The sequence below is a fragment of the Panthera pardus genome, unplaced genomic scaffold (assembly GCF_024362965.1).
Source record: "Panthera pardus isolate Hobbes unplaced genomic scaffold, ASM2436296v1 HiC_scaffold_17, whole genome shotgun sequence".
NCBI classification, from domain to species: Eukaryota; Metazoa; Chordata; class Mammalia; order Carnivora; family Felidae; genus Panthera; species Panthera pardus.
In genome coordinates this window covers 131,519,803-131,534,156 of record NW_026526732.1, presented here as the reverse complement: position 1 = coordinate 131,534,156, position 14,354 = coordinate 131,519,803, and the positions used below count along the sequence as shown (strand labels likewise).

Sequence of the window (14,354 nt, the reverse complement as noted above, 5' to 3'; positions counted from 1 at the left end):
GACAGGCTGTGGCCGGAAGTTCAGGAGCAGCGGGGTTCTGTCGGGGCAAGGCGGAGGGTGTTGAGGGCGGCCGCTAGACCTAGGCTCTTGGATGTTTCCTGGCGACGGGGCTTAGCGGGACGTAGTGGGGCGGGGCGCAGTCTTGTTCTCAGACGGTGCTGGCGGTGGGGTGTGCGGGGCGGGGGGGGGGGCGCGGGGTGGACGCGGGGCGGACGCGGGGCGGTCGGTGGAGCCGGCGCATGCGCGCTCCGGGGCTCAGCGGAGCCTGTGACCATGGCTGAAGTGCTGGGCGGCCGCGCAGTGCGGCAGGTGCGGCTACTCCTGTCGGTGCTGAAGCCAGGGAACCACGTCCCGTATGCTGGGCCTGCAGCCGCATTCGGGTAATGATGCCCTCTTCCCTCCGGGGGCCCCTGCGGCCAGGGTTGCGTGCTGGGGGGCAGTGGGAGGGCAACGCGCCAGCCAGGAGGCGGGCGGGCAGGGCGGTGCGGGCTGCTGCCGTGGGCGCAGCCTCGCTGCCCTCTCGCCCTTTGCTCCAAGACCCGAGCCTGTCCCACGTGGGTGCGCGGGAGGCGGTGGAAGTAACCACTTATGCTGCTCCTGGCCTTGGCACTGCAGCCGTGCGTCAGCTTCAGTTCTGTGACTCGAGAGCCCTAAAGGACTTGGGTGATGGAGTCCAAGCCCCTTGTTGTGTGGACGAGAGACCCAGGGAGGTAACGTAATTTGCCCATAGTCACAGACACACTCATGACCGAGACTCTCAAACCCTTCATTCTTGGCTGCTCTGCCCTGTGTCTTCACACCCTCAGGGCTCCAGTGTCTCCTGCTTCTTATATCAAAAACCAGCCTGAGAATCTCCTTAAGCTATGAGCTGTTGTAGTCAGGCCCAAGCCCCTGAGTCATCGTTATCACCTTCTTGTTCTCCTTCTTTTTTCTTTTTCTTTTTTCCCCCTTATTTTGAACTGTAATGTGCAAAAAAACCACCTTGGGAACCTGGGAAAATTCACAATCCTTGGCCTGACTCTCAGAGCTTATGGTGTAGGTGGAGAAAGCCAAGAATCTGCCTTTTTCTTTTCTGACCCTCCCTATCCCTCATGCATATTTCGAGATAAAACAACAAAAACAGCTAGATTAAGCTCTGACCTACCGTCTTTTAAAAAAATGTTTATTTATTTATTTTATTTATTTATTTTAAGGGAGAGAGGGAATCCCAAGCAGGCTCCACGCTCAGTGCAGAGCCCCACTTGGGGCTGGACCCCACAACCATGAGATCATGACCTGAGCCAAAACCAAGAGCCCCAGGCTTAACGAACTGAGCTATCCAGGCGCCCTCCCCCTTTTTTAAATGTCTGACCTACTGTCTTAAAAATGGGTGCCCTTGGCCCCAAGAGATACTAAGAAGAAAATGTAGTTAGAGCAGCATGAAACTTGCTTTACTTTATTCTCTCTACCTGTACACAAATGTACACAGGATATGTATGCAATTAACTGCTGATGGATCAGTTCCATTTATAGGAAAAGTCAAATGCTAGATGGGTACCTGGCATTCAGAATTTGAGTTGATCTGGGGCGCCTGGGTGGTTCAGACGGTTAAGCAACTGACTTAGGCTCAGGTTATGATCTCACGGTTTGTGAGTTCGAGCCCCACATTGGGCTCTGTGCTGACAGCTCAGAGCCTGGAGCCTGCTTTGGATTCTGTGTCTCCATCTGTCTCTGCCCCACCCCTGCTTGCACCCTGTCTCTCAAAAATGAATAAACGTTAAAAAAAAATTTAGAATTTGAGTTGATCTAATGTGGAAACTTCTCATTTGAAAGTTTGATTTGGAAGGAGAAGGGAAAAATCTGACCAGCTTTAAATTTTTATGTTGTGATTAACTAGTTCTTGAATTTCATATTTGATTTATTTAAATTCTTTTTAAATATTTTAGAACTTTTAGAAGACTTTTGGGACTATTTTAATACAGATGGAAAAATATGTCAATGTTCACAGCTGTATAAATCTACATGGAAAAATGGAAATTTATCCAGTTTCCAATTTGCAGAAAGAGATTGAAATAAGGTTACTATGTGCCAGTACCCAAGTTAAGATAGGTTATTTCATGGTTGCAGGAAGGCCCCATCCATTTAATGTTAATCGTTCTTCCTAAAACATCTCTGAAAAACCGGTTTCTCTGGATTTCAAACTGCCATTTCATAAATACACTTGCAAGTTGATATTACATGTAATCAGAGAAAACCAGCAGTGGTATTCGTTAATCCTGAAATGAGGCTGCAGCCCAATGTAAGCAGGTGAAAGCTCTGCTTTTAAAACCTTTGCCTCAGAACAGCCGGTGCCCAACCTACACTTGAGTTGTGTTCCAAAAGCTTGTTTTTGTAAGTCTGTTGTTTGGAACTCTCTTTTTTATTTTGTAGTCTGTAAAGTGGTTTGTTCCAGGACTGGGTAAGAAGGCTTTTCTACCTGCAGTTGTATGTTACGTACAGTTACAGTATTAGTAATTTATAGAACCTAATAACCTGTCGGAAGAAAACTGTTTTCTGAGTTCAACCTTGGGATGATCTGCCTGAGAATCAAAGACCCTCCTTTCCCTGGCACTGCCTTGTTCCTTCTGTCTGGCAGTCCGGGTGAGTGGCCCCAGGGCTAGAGCCCTGTTGGGGACTTTGTTCAGCTTCCAGGTTACAGAAAAAACAAGGCCTCTGGTGTTTACAAGGCTGCATTGCTACTTCCTAGCTGCACAAATGTAAGCAAGTTACTTAACCTCTCTGAGCCAAGTGCCTTGCACTTCTGAGGATTTGAGACAATAAATGTAAAAGTCCTGGGATATAATAATAATTCACTAATTAGTTGCTACAATTAATAATGATACAGATAAGAATATCTAATAATGCAGTGTGTAAAAGATGCAAAATAAGTCCTCAAAATTCATTTAATTCCAAGCCCTAGGGGGTAGCTAATTATTAGAGTTAATAGTTACTTTGGAAAAAATATACAACAGAAATAGCCGAACATAAGAGATACAGAGAACGTGTAGGACTTTCAAAGTGAGGATGTGTTTTATTAATTGACCCCATTTTTCTTTTTTTTTTTTTTAAATTTTTATAACATTTATTTATTTTTTTGAGAGACGGAAGGCGGGGGCAGAGAGAGAGGGAGACACAGAATCCGAAGTAAGCTCCAGGCTCCAAGCTGTCAGCACAGAGCCTGATGTGGGGCTCAGACTCACAAACTGTGAGATCATGACTTGAGCTGAAGTCAGATGTTTAGCCGATTGAGCCACCCATGTCTCCCTACCCCATTTTTGTTTCTAAGCAAAGGGCAAAATGCCAAAGGCTCTGATGTCATACACTCAGGTATAAATAACTAGTAATGTGACTGGGGCAAGTTGCCTAAACACTCCAATCTTCAGGTTCCTCAAAGGTAAAATTAGGGTAAATATAATGTAAGCTCTTAGTAGAGTTCATTATTTAGCTTAATAATGAAACTAAATGTGAGTTTTAGTTTATTTTCCGCAAGCTGTTAAATTCTTGCTTTCCACCACAGTAAACTTTCCTTCTTTGAAGGGAGCAGCTCAAGCCCCCTCAGTCCAGAAGATATTGTGTTGTATTGCTCCTGACCTCCTTCTAACCCTTTCACAAAATTGCCTATCCAGCCACCCAGAAAAAGAGAGTCAAGGACAAATATGAGGTAAGATATAGGCTATTCTAGGTGAGCGTGCCTTCCTATATAGGCTGTTTTCAATAGGGAGATAGGATTTTTTTTTTTCCTTCTACAAGAAATTAACTCAGTATAGTTGTTCTCAACCTTGGTTGCTTATTGGAATCTCTTGGGAAATTAAAAAAAAACACAGATGCTTGTATCCCACCACAGAGATTTTGATTTAGTACAGTCTGGGCATCTGGAGATTTAAATTTGCCAGATGATGCAAATCTAAGTTTGACCCTCACTGATGTAGTGGGAAGTTGGAAATATTCTCATAAAAAGGGGCTGATTAGCAGCTGTGTAGATGTTGGTTAAGGTGTGGGGAACTTAGTGTCTGATGTCTGCACCCTCAGAATCTCCTGTATCCCCCAACTTCTCTGTCATAATACTAGGCAAACTGCATAGTACCTGCTAGTTGCAGATTTAATTATCTGTCTTTCCTGCCAGCCTCTAAACTACATGGAGGGCCCAGAGCAATAGGAGTTTAGGAAGTACATGAATGAATGAATAAATAGTACAGTAGAGTTTTAGTGTTACTGACAGCACATGTCAGTGTGCTCACTGCAGCAGCACACATACTAAAATTGGACTGATACACAGAAGATTAGCATGGACCCTGTGCAATGATGACACGCAAATTTGTGAAACCTCTCATATTTAAAAAAATAATAGAGGGGCGCCTGGGTGGCTCAGTCGGTTAAGCGTCCGATGTCGGCTCAGGTCATGATCTCACGGTCCGTGAGTTCGAGCCCCGCGTCGGGCTCTGTGCTGACAGCTCAGAGCCTGGAGCCTGCTTTGGATTCTGTGTCTCCCTCTCTCTCTGACCTTCCCCCGTTCATGCTCTGTCTCTCTCTGTCTCAAAAATAAATAAACATTAAAAAAAAATAAATAAAAAAATAATAGAAAAAGGAAGCACCTGTCAGGGTTCTGCCCCAGTCATTGAGTGATAGTCTCTCCCAGGATTGTCCTAGGCAGTTTATATATATATATTTTAAATGTTTTATTTATTTTTTTGAGAGAGTGCAAGCAGGCGAGGGGCAGAGAGGATCCAGAGTGGGCTCTGCATTGACAGCAGCGAGCCTGAATTCCTGAACTGTGAGACCATGACCTGAGCCTAAGTCAGAGGTTCAGCCGACTGAGCCACCCAAGACACCCACTAGACAGTTAATGGTTTTAACTCTCCACAGGTGATTCCAATGAGCACACCTGCTTAAGAACACCTGGGTTAGAGAAGCAACGTGATTATTAGGGAGAAAGTGGTGGTAAAGATGGATTGACACCTGAAAGATTCATTTTTGGTCTTTATAAATTTTCTGAAGTTCTGTATCCTTTTTCCTATGTGAGAGTTTGATTGTGGCTCAAGTAATAAGCACATTTCAGGGCCATCAAAGGCCTGGTCTCTGCAGCCTGATTTTTCTTTTAACACACATAACGTGAGGCCTGAATTACTGTCCAAGAGCCCCTTGATAAGCTGGAGAAAAAATGCTTTACTCATTTCATTGGTCTTATATTTATGTGAAAATAAATCATTCAATAATTCTGTTTTTTAATAAAATGCTTTTTCTTGTATTTGTAATTGATTTGCTTTGATTTACTTTCATTCATAAACAGTTCTCTGCCCTGTTTCCTCCACCTGGAGATTGATAAAAGGTTTTTGGCAGCCTCCATTAACTCCAGTGGGTGGGCTGATGTGATAGTGGCATGTACCTCTGGTGTGGTGACATACAGGATGTTGATGACAAGGCACTAGGGGCATTTTCTTTCCCCTCAGCCTAGCTTCAAGCCCCCTTGGCATTTGGCCCCAACCTTTGCTCACTCTTTGCCCCCGTACCCCTGCCAGACTGAACACTGCCTTTCCCCTGACATATGTCCCTTGCTTCCGGGCCTTTGATCATGCTATTTCTTCTTCTAGGAGCACCCTCCCCACCACATTCTTTTTTTCAAAATTTTACTCCTCTTGGAAGTTAATTCAAATGCTACTTTTTCACTCCTCTTCAGATACCTCTATTCAACCCTGATAATGGTCTCTGTCTCCCTTCTTTTTTTTTTTAATTTTTTTTTAATGTTTGTTTATTTTTGAGAGAGAGACAGAGCATGAGCAGGGGAGAGGCAGAGAGAGAGGAGAGACAGAATCTGAAACAGGCTGCAGGCTCTGAGCTGTCAGCACAGAGCCCGACGCGGGGCTTGAACCCATGAACAGCGAGATCATGACCTGAGCCGAAGTCAGACGCTCAACCAACTGAGCCACCCAGATGCCCCTGTCTCCCTTCTAAAACCATCTTCTGCCTTAGTAAACCCTTCCCTGACATTGAGTTCCATTATGCCAAATCTAGACTACATGGTTTTTACATTCATCTTAGGCAACCAAAAGATGGGATGGGGTTAATTGAGAGGAAAAGTTTGGAACAGGGAATCCAAACACAGGTATAGCAAAATGCAAAGGGAATTTAGAGGTTTTTTGCAGAAGAGACTTCAGAATGATCATGAAAGCTGAAGGAAAGGAAGCCCCTGGAAGGCAGTGCCCTTGTGGGGGCCCCTGAACAGATGCACCTAGTGAGAGCACACCCAGCCATGAAAACTTGGACATTGAGAAAGATATTGTGCATAACCTCCTCATGGCACAAGATGATTCTTACAAGCATTCTTGAATACCACCAAGGAAGGGAGACCCTCAAAGATCTTTAGGGCCTGAGGTGTAATAAAGGTACATGTTATCACTAACATGAGCCATGCAAATGCTAGTCACCTCTAATTAGGGAGCTGCATCATTCCTGTGTGGTGAATATAGGAAACACTAATAACTTGTTCCAACCGGGCTCCTCGTGCTTCTTGTCTCAGTCATAACCTACGCCTCCCTGACAGATTGCAGAGCAAATCTCTTGTGTCTTTTATCTTCTCTCCTACTAGATTGTGGGCAAAACAGATGTGTCAATAAATGTTTGTGTAAATGAATCATTCTTACTAGAGTGTTATTTGCTTTTATCTGGATCCTAGAGCCATCTGAACAGTACAAATGAATGACTCAGAAGAATAGGACATTGATAAGTAACATGGCAGTGTCAGTATGACACCACGCTTGTTCAGTGGCTTTGTTACTGCTCCTCATAATTTTCCTATAGGTAATGAGCTTATGGTTATGTCCCGGCTTTATTACCACCCAATTCTGTCCTATTTGCAGAAGTTGTGTTAAGACTTGGTGTACCTGCATTCAGCACATCCGTTTCTGCATGCTCATTTTAAATGGGCGATGACATGAAACCCAAAGAGGAAAGAGCACCTCGTTTTGTAAAAAGTGCTTCATTTCAATAAGCATTTTAACTAACTGCAGAAATAGGAGTAAAGAGTATGTAAAAGAAAAAGAGAGGCAGCGGTTAATTTAAATTCCTTAATATTCTGTGTGGAGAAGAGGAGCACCTCCTTCTCGCATCTGTCTTGGCATACCAAAATGTCCCTTCCATGTGTCACTCAGCTGTTTGGGAAATTGGTGGGGAGGCTGTTAGGGCCTGATGCAGGAGCCATGTATGTGTTCCATTGCTATATATCCCTGCATAGTTGTTCTAGAGCTTCTGGAAGAGCAGGAGAGGACAGTTTCTTCAGAGAAGGACCCTTGGTAAGGTACACATGTGAGTCAGAACAGACCCTGGCCTTGATTCTGGCCCAAGGTGCACTCCTGTGCCAACATGTCCAGTTAGATCCTGTGTCGGAGGTTTTGGGCCAAGGAGGGTCCAGGGTACAGGGGAGGGCTCTTGGGATGGAAGCTTATGGACCTGGCTATTTAACAACACAAATATTTCAACATGTTAAAAACCGGTCCGGCCATAGCAGTGCAGACAGGCATTCCTGCTAAGAATGCTTCTGTGGCTGGCTAGAGAACATGAGAGGCCATACTCCTAAAGGACTGCCTGGAGACCCCTGAGACCATCTCACCTTTAGGAACTCTGTCGATGCAGCTGAAGTTCAGGTAATCCCTTTAGATCTGTTCTAAGGTCTGCCCTGTTGTTGCTGACCCTAATGTTCCATTGTGTGGAGCTCCTGTGTCAGCCTGCACACTGGCCCCCTGGCTTCCAGCTCACCAGGCCTGTGCCCATGGGACCTGTGTGGCCACTGGTTGCAGCAACATGTCAGTACTTTTGTAGGGTAAGTCCTGGGCTGGTGTTGTAGGATATTCACATATGAAGGCACAGTTCAGATCTGCAGTCTAGAAAGGTCCCTTTTCAGGTTGGAAAAACTTAAGCACACATCAGAGTAATCCAAGAAGCCTGAGGAGGGTCCTGGAGCTGACGCGGGTATGTAAAAGGACAATTTTGTCATATTAACATTTGTGCTAAGTAATTTTTCTTTGGGGATGGGATTTTTCTCTTCCAGCACCTCAGTAACCTCTGCCAAAGTGGCTGTGAATGGTGTCCACTTGCATTATCAGCGGACTGGAGAGGGAGAGCATGCGGTCCTGCTGCTTCCTGGAATGTTGGGTCTGGAAGTTTTTTCATGGAATTTGCATGCTGTGTAGTCTAGGATGCATTCACAATAGTAGATGCCAAATGTTGATTATTAACTTTAGTGCTTTGCTGAAATGCTTTAAGCGTTTTATTTATTTATTTGTGAGAGAGGGAGGGAGACGCAGAATCTGAAGCAGGCTCCAGGCTCTGAGCTGTTGGCACAGAGCCCGACACGGGGTTTGAACCCATGAACCATGAGATCATGACCCGAACCAAAGCCAAACGCTCAACTGATGAGCCCCCCAGGCACCCCTTAAATGCTTTAATATTTGCTACAAATTTAAGTGACTCAGAAAAGAAAGGCAACCTTCTACTCTATGTAGTCTTTATTCCTTTAAATACCTGGGTTTTTTTCTCCTACAGACATACTGTGTAGTTGCCTACAATTTGGGAAGATGATAGGAGTTGAGGAAAGGGGTGTGGGAAGAAGGGATAGATGAAGGTAGAAGATGAGCTAGTGACCAACCATCCCAGTGTGCCTGGAATTGAGGGGTTCCAGGATACAAGACTTCCAGTGCTAAAACATGGATTGCCCTGTTGCAGTTGATTATGTGCTCAATTAAAATAAGAGCTAAGAACAAGCTTAGTTTAAAGCCTTTTTGTAAATCAGAATTTAATTGGCATGAATGGAGCATGGTGAAGCCAACTGAATCTGTCTCATTTTCCAGATAAGTAATTTACATGTAGATAGTTTAGGGGGATAATTTCCAGCAATCCCAGGACATCTCAGATTTGGTTTTAAGGGCTTTAATATTGTTTTGACTTAAATAATCCCAATATATACTATTTCCTTATGACTTTTTTCTTCTAAAATAAAATGCTAAAATTTTCAATTACTTGATGGTTCCACTTGACTGAGCCTTAGCTGATTGTGGTACTATTGTAGCTATTGAAGCATCTTTGTCTAGATAGTATTTAGTATTTTTTTTTCCTCCTAAACTTTTGTAACAAAGGAGGAGATTTACTCTATTGACTGGTGTAGGTCTAAAGGTATCTGTAAAGTAGTGAACAAGTTACCGACTTAAATTTCCATTATTTCAGTATTGTGATCGTGATCCAGGTATAAAACACTTTCATAACTTAATTTCTTTATGTAAAACGTTAACCTGATCCCCAAATTAAAAACAGTGAGATTCTCTCTTCCAGTCCTCTGTCACCTAGCACCCAGTACCCTTCCCCACAGGCAACCAGTATTGTGTTTCCTTCTCAGGTATCATATACTGGTAACTATTCCTTAAAATAACTTTTTAAAGGTTTTAGTATTCTTTAGTATTTAGTATTTGGTATTCAGATGTATACCTGTGTGCCAGAAAAGAAGCGTCTCATCATTTCTGAAATTGGTCTTGAGATAAACTGTTCCCTTTTCCCACCTTCTCACCTCCTGCACCTCCTTCAGGGTGGTTCCCATGTGGAAGTCTCTTCAGTCCAGGGACCACAAGAGATGCTTTGTGTGTCAGAATAGTAGACATGCGCTTGAAATCCATTTATATTTTTGCCTTAGGTTTCCTGAATGATTTATTTACCTGATGGTGAGAAAGATAGATCTTTCCAGGAAGAATGGTAGTCCTATAATAATTAACATTATCCTGTAACAGAATCCTGTAACATCTTGAAAGACATTTTCTAATAGTAGCTTGTTTATCAAGCAAGATGTTCAGTATCCATGTGTGGCCTGAGCTACAAGTTCTTAGAAAGTAAGCAGACTTTAAAAATGAAATGCTGGGGCGCCTGGGTGGCTCAGTCAGTTAAGCGCCCGACTTCGGCTCAGGTCATGATCTCACGGCCGGTGAGTTCGAGCCCGACGGGGCTCTGTGCTGACGGCTCAGAGCCTGGAGCCTGCTTCGGATTCTGTGTCTCCCTCGCTCTCTGACCCTCCCCCATTCATGCTCTGTCTCTCTCTGTCTCAAAAATAAATAAACATTTAAAAAAAATTTAAATAAATAAATAAATAAATAAATAAATAAATAAAAATAAAAATGAAATGCTGACTGGTCCCTAGACTGGGCTCCTTGAGAGTCTGGCCTTCTGGGCCACATGCAGTAGGTGTGTGCACACAGTGGCCGTGACCTCGCAGGTGGGCTGGGAATTGCCAGTCAGGTCCACCACAGGCTCAAGAACATAGTTCTGCTGGTTAACGTTTGCTGCTGTTTTTTTGGGGTTTTTTTGTTTGTTTTGTTTTTAAATTTTTTTTTAACTTTTTATTTTTTTTATTTTTTTTATTTTTTATTTTTGAGACAGGGAGAGACAGAGCATGAACAGGGGAGGGTCAGAGAGAGGGAGACACAGAATCCGAAGCAGGCTCCAGGCTCCGAGCGGTCAGCACAGAGCCCAACGCAGGGCTCAAGCTCACTGACCGCGAGATCATGACCTGAGCCAAAGTCGGCCGCTTAACCGACTGAGCCACCCAGGCGCCCCGCATTTGCTGGTGTTTTAATGAAATAATTAATTTGATTTCCTCCCTCCACATCCTGCCCTCCCCCTGATGTCAGTGTCTTCGTTGAGTTTTCTGGTATTTATTTATAACCAGAAAATAAAATCTTCAGGGCTGTTCACATTTGCTTAGTAAAAAACACCTGGAAATTTAGAATTCTCCTTTGAATAACTTGTACCAAATCTCATACATTTGTTGACAGATAATATTGGGATCTCTCTCATTTATAAGTCATTTTTTTTAATGTTTATTTTTTTGAGAGAGAGAGAGAGAGAGCGAGCGTGCGTGCACACAAGTGGGGGAGGGGCAGAGAGCGAGGAAGACGCAGAATCTGAAGCAAGCTCTGAGCTGTCAGCACAGAACCTGATACAGGGCTCGAACCAACATATCGTGAGATCATGACCTGAGCCGAAGTTGGATGCTTAACTGCCTGAGCCACCCAGGTGCCCCTATAACAGCCAGTTTTTTAAAAGGAAAGAAAAAATAACCCAGAAACATATCATATCAATAAGTCAATTTCTATGCAATTTCATGAATTCCCTTTTTTTTTTTTTTTAAGGAAGATTAATTGAAAAAGTATCAAAAATGCTGAAATGATACAGGGCCAAGTGTATTGGAGCCTCTGTCCTCAAAGTAGCCACTGGGAGGAGACAAAAGGCAGGTCTGAACTCTACCAGGAAAGGAAGTCAGCCTTCCAGTAAATGGATTTCATCATCACAAGACTATTTTGCTGACTGCATCCCACTGTCTAACTTTGAGTAGAAACTAGTTACTTTGTTTTAAGATTGTAGTTGTTTCTGCTTTTACTGTAATGTGTTTGAAATAATGAAATCCTTCACCTGAGGGTAACCAAGTGGCTGTTTTTAGGAAGTGGAGAGACTGATTTTGGACCTCAGATTAAGAACCTCAATAAAAAGCTCTTCACGGTGGTTGCCTGGGATCCTCGAGGATATGGACATTCCAGACCCCCAGATCGAGATTTCCCATTGGACTTTTTTGAAAGGGATGCAAAAGATGCAGTTGATTTGATGAAGGTGGGTCTCTCAGGGAAGAGCCCAGAGGAGGGAGGATGACTGGGCCTGTCTTCATCTATTTTGTTTTTGTTTTTTATTTCTACAAGGGTGATGCCATGTGATTCTTATAGAAAATTCAAGTTCAATCAAATAGGTGTGAATGAGGAAGTAGAAATATCCCACAATCCAACTAGAGATATCATTGTTATGACTTTGAGACTCCCTTTCCAGCCAATCTTCTGACACATATAAATACACAGGATTGTATTGATGGCATCATACTATATCTAATGTTTTTCCAACTTACTCTTAGAACAGTTTGTCGAGGAAATACTTTCAGTTAATAAATATAAATTTACATAAATATTATAATAGTCATATAGTAGTCCATTGTAGGGATGTACTGTCTTATTTCATATATCTCTAATGGTAGATAAATAACTTAATTTTTAAGTTCCTTTTTTTGTGTGTGGTTATGAGCAGCAGGGCAGTGAACATTGTTTTGTCCATGGACGTTTTAGTTCCTTTATAAACACCGTTGGTGTGGACACCCTACACCTGTCTCCTGGTACACATGTGCAAAAGTTCCATACATATCTAGGGGATGATGCCGGGTTATAGAAGATGCAAATGTTCGTTGGACAGGATAGTGCCAAATTATTATCCATGCGACTTCTAGCAATTTATAGTCCCATCAGTATCTTGGACTGATATTTGTTAAATCTTTAATTTTCCAAGTCATTCTAGTTTTACTCCTAGGCAACATCTGTCAGATGTAATCTTTGTTCAGTTTCCTTGTCAAACACATTTTCAGAGCCTGGTTGATATAAGGACTAGCATAACCTCCTGTGACACCATTCTCCTCCAGCCTGTCTCCAGACACTTCTTCCCGCAGTTGCCCTCAGTGGTTTTATCAGATGCAGTGACTTCATTTCATCCAGTAAATATCAAGTTCCCCTGTCTAATCTACATTACTAGTCTCAAAATCTTTGCTGAGATGTGGGTGTGCATGCACATGTGATTTGTCATTTCTAAGGACAGCTGATCTCCACTGTTTCCAGAGATTTTATCCAAACAGAAGATGTCATTCTCTCATAATTCAAAACAATACTGTGTACTTAGATTTTTATGATACTTACATTTACACCAGAACTAAATGAGAAAAAAACATTTCTGTCATCAAATGCTGGCCTCTAGGACTTTTCTTTAATTATCAAGTGATGCTCCAAACCCCACACTGTACTGATTTGGATGATTGTTAATGATCAGATTCTTCTAGCAGAGAGGAGCAATCACCTGTGCTGTGCATTTCTCTGTATTTATCACAGACATTGAAGTTTAAGAAGGTATCCTTGTTGGGGTGGAGCGATGGTGGTATTACAGCACTCATAGCAGCTGCAAGATATCCATCTTACATCAATAAGATGGTGATCTGGGGAGCCAATGCCTATGTGACTGAGGAAGATGAAACCATTTATCAGGGTAGGTTTCACAAGCGGGCGATGTCGTGACAAGTAACATCTTTGCCCTCCCCCTCTCATGTCTTACTATGACGTGTACTAACAAGGCCTATGTCATCTGCTTCCACTTCTCAGCTCTGCAGTAGGAAGAGTAACAAATTCTTGGAAGTAATATGGTTTAACCAGTCTGTGTTTTGAATTTTTTTTTAAGGTTGTTTATTTTTGAGAGACAGAGTGTGAGCAGGGGAGGGCAGAGAGAGAGGGAGACACAGAATCCAAAGCAGGCTCCAGGCTCTGAGCTGTCAGCACAAAGGCTGTCGTGGGGCTCGAACTCACAAACTGTGAGATCATGACTTGAGCCGAAGTTGGACACTTAACCAACTGAGCCACCCAGGCACCTAACCAGTCTGTCTTTCAATGCTTTCTATTTCCAAAAGTAACACTTTCATGACTCTGGAAAAGGTTTTATAAAACTCAGTGTTCACATTTCCTGCACCTGATAGTGAACTTCAAGGAGGGAGGGGTTGATGTAAAGTCTCATTTAAAATAATGTGAGTGTAAAAATGCACATTGTATTCAAATATGAAACCTTATATTTTGATAAAGAATTTTTTTGCGATTCACATTTCATTAGGTTGTCCTTCAAGCTTATCTTTGAAGTTTTTAGAGGCAGAAGAACGGGGGCCAGCAAACCTGGCAGCCTGTGGGCCAAATCCGGCCCACCATCTGTTTTTGTAAGGCTGGGCACTGATCGAGAAGGCTAGCGCTTTAAGACCTGGAGATCAATCTGGGGTGTCCCCTCCATCCCTGTTTCCTCCTCCGCTCCCAGTGTTGCTACCCAGGGCCTGTGCTGGTGGCCATTTACACACTGGTGACTGTTGGCTATTACCAGGCACTCCGTGGTGGAATTTCAGTCAGCGACTCAGGAGCCTAGCCTCCAGCAAGCTGACCAAACTGAAACTGCTTAGCTCTCAGGAGAAGGGCACACTGGGATCTGGGGGTATCTGAGGCAAAAAGCAAAAATGACCTGGTCCCCACCAATGTCTGCCTGACCCACCAGGACCCTCTTCAGTCTGGTAGCTTTTTATCCTGAGTGTGTTTCCATTGGATCCCAGATGGCCCACCCCAGGCAGTCAGGGTCAAGCAGGTCAGAGGTTTCTCACCTTTAACCTACCTACCTGGTAACTGTGATTTTACCTCTTAGCTTGCAAAGCTAAAATAAGTTACTCTCTGGCCCTTGACAGAAAGCATTTGCAGACA

The 14,354-nt window shown here is 43.3% G+C and overlaps 1 protein-coding gene, 1 long non-coding RNA gene and 1 other non-coding gene across 4 annotated transcripts in view; all 3 read left to right on the top strand.

The window, feature by feature from the left end:
* The first annotated feature begins 237 nt into the window (after window positions 1–237).
* The window catches only part of BPHL (biphenyl hydrolase like), a 38,512-nt gene continuing 24,395 nt past the window's right edge, over window positions 238–14,354 (top strand). The window contains exons 1-4 of one of the 2 annotated variants that reach the window (XM_019419886.2): window positions 238–380; window positions 8,060–8,163; window positions 11,489–11,655; window positions 12,963–13,116. In XM_019419886.2, the coding sequence (XP_019275431.1) occupies window positions 274–380; window positions 8,060–8,163; window positions 11,489–11,655; window positions 12,963–13,116 (532 nt within the window). In that variant the 5' untranslated portion in view covers window positions 238–273. Of the gene's footprint in view, window positions 381–543; window positions 711–8,059; window positions 8,164–11,488; window positions 11,656–12,962; window positions 13,117–14,354 lie in introns of those variants that run through there. The other variant, XM_053904942.1, reaches the window with a different exon arrangement.
* On the top strand, window positions 717–5,263 carry LOC128777728 (uncharacterized). The gene is made up of 2 exons (XR_008423065.1): window positions 717–3,679; window positions 4,882–5,263. It is a non-coding gene; the product is annotated as an uncharacterized LOC128777728 (long non-coding RNA).
* Window positions 4,249–4,355, top strand: LOC128777853 (U6 spliceosomal RNA). Its single transcript, XR_008423171.1, has one exon. It is a non-coding gene; the product is annotated as a U6 spliceosomal RNA (small nuclear RNA).